At 41.4% G+C, this 6,465-nt stretch overlaps 1 protein-coding gene across 1 annotated transcript; it reads right to left on the bottom strand.

The window, feature by feature from the left end:
- Positions 1–3,229: 3,229 nt before the first annotated feature.
- On the bottom strand, positions 3,230–5,426 carry LOC106813803 (protein SREK1IP1-like; the record flags this gene model as incomplete). Its single annotated transcript, XM_014818027.1, is given in 4 exon segments — positions 3,230–3,377; positions 3,618–3,755; positions 3,962–4,033; positions 5,280–5,426. Coding segments are annotated over 4 exon segments (377 nt in total), but the record flags the coding sequence as incomplete, so codon positions are not given.
- Positions 5,427–6,465: the final 1,039 nt, after the last annotated feature.

Below are 6,465 nucleotides of genomic sequence, written 5' to 3' on the forward strand. Positions count from 1 at the left end.
TTATGTATGAGTCACGAGTGTATGGTTCACATCGATACAATATAGTAAAATAGGACAGTATAATGACAGCAATTTAAACCACTAAAAAGTGAACCAGAATTACTTATGATTTTTTTTATTTTTAACTATTTACAATGACGTAATCACTTTAAATGTTAGAAACAAATTGCTAGCTCTTCCACGAACGCTAACAACTGCAGCTGTTTACAAAAAACATTTAATTACAATAATTGCATATAAATATAGGTTGCCGCTTATCTAGACGACATTTTCAAGTACGAAATTAATTGAGAATTTCCACGATGTCTGCGATATCATCATCTGACTCGCGGTGACGATTCTTACATAATTTCTCGAAATGGAGATATTTTATGCTTTTGCTCTGACAATAATCAAATTAGAATGTTCTTCTCTCACGCACACGCAAATACACGCAAGCACTCACACAAAATCACACACAAATGAGCATAAGTGATTAGTATATTTGGTCCACTCTGCCACATCGAAAGCAGTGAAGACAAAACATGCAAACAGACACGCACTTGCACAATTCAACAACTAGAATACACAATAAGTTCCTCTGTTACACATCTATATTAATTTGTAACATTAGTGCCTTGATTCAATCTTATGTAGATCAACTCGCAATAAGCGTTTTCTCATGAGGTTCGTCCACAGAAGTATGAACAACACTATCTCTCCTTGCGCGCGATTCGCCTCTTCTATCAATGCTGTTGCCTCTCTCTGCGTTATTGAATCCAATACATGTTTTTCCCGAGCTGTTATCTCGTTTGTCAGCCTGTGTCTCCGCCTCATGGTTTCTTCTTCTTCGGTGGTTAGTGCTCTTGTTCTTGTCAGCCGGGGTTTGGAATTGATTGCTTCGCGTGTCGTCTTTCGCGGTCACATCCCAAGAATTCGTAGACGCTAAGTGAACGGCGAAAATTCCTGTTGTACGTTGCTCCCACGGGAGGTGGATGTGCACGCAATTGTGCCCAGGAGATTGCACCTAACACAGTCAGGGTTGTCTGAAATAATGTAACCGGGAGTACCGCGGGAGTCAAATACTCCCTGGAGACTCTGACTGTCGGACTCACTGTATTTAGACATATGCGATAGTGTAAAGTCCGTGTGGACTCCCTGAAAATTCATGCCATACTAACTAGTTGTATCATAGCCGGCCTCGCGGAATTACGTAATTTTTCAGCTAAATGTTCAAAAGAAAAATTTGGCAGATGTGCAACAGCATGAATCACTTAGATATAATAAAGACACTATGCGTTATTGGTTAATAGTTACTATATAAGATTTTCGAACCTCAGACTGCGGACTCCCTAATTTTGCTGCGGGGCTCGCAGTTTTTTTTGAGGGTAGGGAGTCTGTTGGACTCCCGTGTTCAAAAGTTAATTTCTACCCCTGCACACGCACACATGTAGGAACGCATGCACCCACACACATGCTTTCTTGCTTCCTTACCATCAGAGAGACTCACCACAAAAACCTTGCTGATTGCAATCGGTGATACGTTATACTTCGATAGAACCGTTTCGAATTTCCCACGTCTACATACGTGCACGTGTTCCTTACCGCAAGCAACAAACTACCACAAAAAACGATCTGAGTTATACTATAAGCGTAACACGCTAGGGCGCGATAAAGTGCGTGTCTTGAACATATAGGATTTCTTGCGCTGCGATTCTCGATGACGACAGGCAGACGATCCGTTGACGTGGCGTAAAGACGGCGGGACTCGTTAACGGTTACGTCGTTAACATGCCTGTTGTCGCTGGCATACTGGTTAGTGGCCACATTACATGGTTAGTTTAGTGGCCACGTTGCATGGTTAGTTTAGTGGCCATGTTACATGGTTAGTTTAGAGGCAAGCGTTAGTGGCAGGCTTTGCCGTCTGAGAAAACCATGGGGCGAAAAAAAGGCCCCGTCATTTGTCCAATAACTCGACCAGGGGAACTGACCTATTCTCCAGACGGGGAAGGATTATCTTATTTTTTATTAATATGATAAACTCTATGTTAACGTGTAAGCTCTATGTGTTGTAAATTCTCATAGATTTTTGACCTGTAGTCTCCTGTGTGCAATGTGAAGGTGCTCAATGACATCGTGTTAGATCGACTAACACCAGAGCAGAAAAAAAAGTTCGACAACTCAAAGTTCAGTGGTGAGTGAAAGAAATACGAGTATGTCTCACGTTCTCCTAAATCTCTCTTTTGAGCAACCATTCTGATGTTACATTATAGAAACGATTGCCCTTCTCTGGTCATGCGCTATCTTTCTTGCATAATCGCGTTTAAATAGTAATTGTGACCTAACAGACCAAAGAAGAAGAAATCATAGCAACTTTGTTACAGGTGTGACCGTAGGATGGCACCTATACCGTTTGTTAGCTGATGGCATTGGTATATAGATTAAAGTGTGGTTATGCTGCTGTTCCGACGACGTTTTTAAATCTTTACTCGTAATATGAGACGTTTTCTCGGAGCCCACAGTACTCTAGGGTGTGAAAGGATCAGTGACCAACAGTTTAAGCATAGTTTTAAAGATTATTGGCAGCTGTCAATGAGAATCTATGTAAAACGAACCAGACGGAGCTGATGACACCACAGCACTGTTTGTGTCTATAATTAATACTGCTATATAATGTGCCAAAACCCTACCTATTTGCATAATTTTTTTTTAATTCAAACCCCTAGCCTTATTTCATTCACATACCAAAAATTGAGCAAGAATCATGGTTGAACTCTGAACTGGACTAAAATGGGCAATTTCCCATTTTGCCAAAAATTGCCGGTGGGTGCGAAAGTACAGGCAGATGGGGGCTCAAAATAGGACGTTTTAATAGGGGTGCATAGGCAGTAACAACTATACCCAATGTTTCAAACATGTGTTGTGAGTTAGGCCAAACGGCAATTACTCTTATGTTATCGGGTTTGAAACCCGAAAGCACGAAATTTGGGAACATACGGTAATGACTCTACGGACGGACGTTACGACGGACGGACGACCCATGGCCAATAGCTCAGCTTGACCGATGTTAGGTGAGCTAAAAACGTGGACACTGGAGACGGGGCTGTTTACAGGGCTTGGCCCGATTGGCCCGTGAAAAGGCGAAGCCTGGTTAGTGGTTAGGGTTAGTGCTTAGGGGTGCGTGTGCCACAGCTTTCACAGCACCCTCTCGCGCTGAGTAGACACGATTTGTCAACTTCGTTGCAATTACCTTCGCCGCTTGTGTTTCCTTTTGGATTTTTTGCGCACGTCACGCGACCGTGACCTGCTCCTTTTCCTAGAATGCTTGTGCTCTTCCTTACTCCTCTTCTTTTTCTTCTTCGTTTCCGTTTCCTTCTTCTCCACGGCTTGGGTTTCCGCTAAAAACAGTAATCGAAACTGTAGACTTCAATCCGTGGTGTTGATGGGAACAAATATATCGCGGTCAGAATGATAACCTACATATGATATTTAACACAGTTATAAAGTGTCAGTATAAAGCTGATAATGTTTATAAAAACTATTAGTTACAAAACAGATAAAGTAATTGTAAAGTGAGTAAAGTGATAATACATTGAGTATTAAACACGTACAGTAATATAGTAGGTGTACTAACGCACCTTCCCTTAGCTGCACTAGAGGTGATTTGAAGTCTTCCTCGTCGCTGCTCTCTGAGCTCGTGCTACTCACATCCAAGACAATGTCAGTGTTGGGATTTACCTTCACAAAGTTTCTACACTGGTAGGTCAGATGGCCCGCTAACAGGAAAACAGGAAACACAGTGAGCAGGAGTGTACATACGGCATACGACTTCATTATTATATTTATGACTGGTATAATGGTAAATCAGGGTGGAACATGCACTCACGCAAACATTTTGGACGGTTTTAAAAATGAACGTCGAGAAAAAACGATCGGAAAGATTCTTAGCAAGGCAATTGATAGTAGATTCACGCTTGCTTACCATATCCACACTTTCTGCATGACCCTCTAATCGCATCAGACTTCTTGGTGTTTGTGAGTTTAGCTAAGACTTCTGTAAATCAATGCAATAATAATGAGCAGTTGGATCAACAGTATATTATCAGTGCTAGTAGTAGTAGTAGTAGTACTAGTAGTAGTAGTACTACTAGACTTCATGCACAGATTTTGTAGGCCTATCTGAGTATCTCTGAATAAAATAGTGTGAACACTAGTTTGACTGGCAGTGCATGAAGAGCTTGCAAGCTTATGTTGATATATGTTTTAGTATTACCAATGTACCATCTTTACATTATTAAATGAATATAATAAATCAATAAATAAATCAATAAAATGATCCGCAATCAATCATCAATGTCACAATGATCATCACAAGACATAGCTCTAGTACTATAGCTCGCTTACATTAACAGTGGCAGTTACTAGAGTTCTAGAGTACTAGAGCTACACAAGACACAACTGATCACAACACAAGACTGTCAATGTAACTGAGGCAGATGGGGTCGTTGTCGTATCAGGTACTACAGATATGTACCCGAAGTAGTTTTAGGTTGTTTAGTATTAGGGTTAGGGTTAGGGTACACTTCTGTAGTACAAGTCGGCACAAATTCACTTTAGGCACCTTAGGTATCATGAAGTGATGCACAGATTTCTGTGTATCATCAACTGATGCACAGACTTTGTGTATAGGTGGGGGCGGAGTGACGGTTAGGGTTAGTGATTGTTTAGGGTTAGGGTTAGGGTACACTTCTGTAGTACAAGTCTGGTACACTTTGTGTATAGGTGGGGGCGGAGTGACGTCACCTCGGGTACATATCTATAGTACCTGATACGACAACGACCCCTTCAGCGTAACTGAGGCACGAAGGGTCTTTGTCGTAACAGGTACTACAGATATGTACCCGAGGTAGTTTTAGTTTGTTTAGTATTAACTATTATGTTTATATTTTTATATGAGGTACCTATGTTTAGGTTTAGGGTTAGGGTTAAACCGACCAGGCTCTCCGACTGTTACACGACGCCTCTCGCCACGTAGTGTTAAGCGAGATGGGAACTTGTGGCTAGGGTTAGAGTTAGGGTTAGGGTTAGTGTTATGGTTAGGGTACACTTCTGTAGTACAAGTCTGGTACACTTTGTGTATACATATAGATGTGTGTGTATTGTGGGTTCAAGGATAGAGAACATGTTACGACAACGACCCCTTCCTTTGAGCGTAACTGAGCGACACTGACAGTGTCAAAACGACAGCGTCAATTAGTCCATGATAATTTTTTGAAACTGATAGTGAAATAGAGTAATACTCTTAATATCGTTATCCATAGTCGACTTTGAAGGTTTGATCGCTGTCTGATGTTATTCGTGACACGACGTGATAACTGAAAAGTAAGATTTTACAACGAAAACACTCAAACTAGCGCGTGAAACGTCATTCGCACACAGTGTCATATAAAATAAGCGTACGCGTATGTTTTAATAAAAAATAAATAAATGTAAAATGATTTATGCTTCATCCGCATAGTAATACAGTTGCCAAATGTTACGTTACAGGTGATTCCAAACGTGTATTTTTATTTTTATGAATATACAGTAAAGAAATTTATAAGTAATGAATCGAAGTTATTCGTATCTCACACAAACATGGACTAAAAAAACATAGAGCGCCCTCTGCCTCTGGTTTCGGTACAACCAGCTAGACTTTATTTGATTTATATGCTCTGGTACAACATAGCACGTATATCATCAGGAGTCTATCAATATATAGAATATCATAGACTCCTGATGCTCTGCCAGTACTGCGACGTCACACGCGTGAGGGGGCGCCACTGATCGGCTGGTCAGTACTGCGGTGTCACACCCGTGAGGGGGCGCCACTGATCGACTGCCCAGTACTCTGGTGTCACACCTGTGAGGGGGCGCCACTGATCGACTGCCCAGCACTGCGGTGTCACAGCCATAGAAATGGCAGCCCAATAAACCCAGGTTATTGGGCTGCGATTTCTATGGTCACAGCTGCGGTGCTGCCTGATCCAGTGTGTGTACTATACACACGTGAATAGAACAATGGCTCCCAATTAAAGCAGTTGTTTTTTCTGTAGCTTGTCTTTTATAATAAACTAGAGAAATGATCGCTCATTTGCCTAATGTTCGTGTGAATATGCGTTAGTTTTGAAGAGTTCAGACTTGAGTGAGATCAGACAACTATTATAAATGGCAGAGGATGTAGTTTTTTATTGTGCTAATTGCAGACATTGATCAGCATGAGTTGACATTTATAGAGTAGCCTATAAAATAGTATATACTGATGATCAGCCGTTAGGCCCCTCCAGTTTTTGGTATTGTAGGCAGAAAACAAGCCAAAAACGCCCCAAACCCCACTGTCGAGAGGGTAAACGTTTAGCTCGAGCCCCTTCACTCGCCAGATTCTTGCAATGATTTGATTTTCATTTCCCATTCCCGAAATCAGCATGTTGTCTATGATCAATAGAT

This window comes from Priapulus caudatus, unplaced genomic scaffold, assembly GCF_000485595.1.
Source record: "Priapulus caudatus unplaced genomic scaffold, Priapulus_caudatus-5.0.1 Scaffold827, whole genome shotgun sequence".
NCBI classification, from domain to species: domain Eukaryota; kingdom Metazoa; phylum Priapulida; class Priapulimorpha; order Priapulimorphida; family Priapulidae; genus Priapulus; species Priapulus caudatus.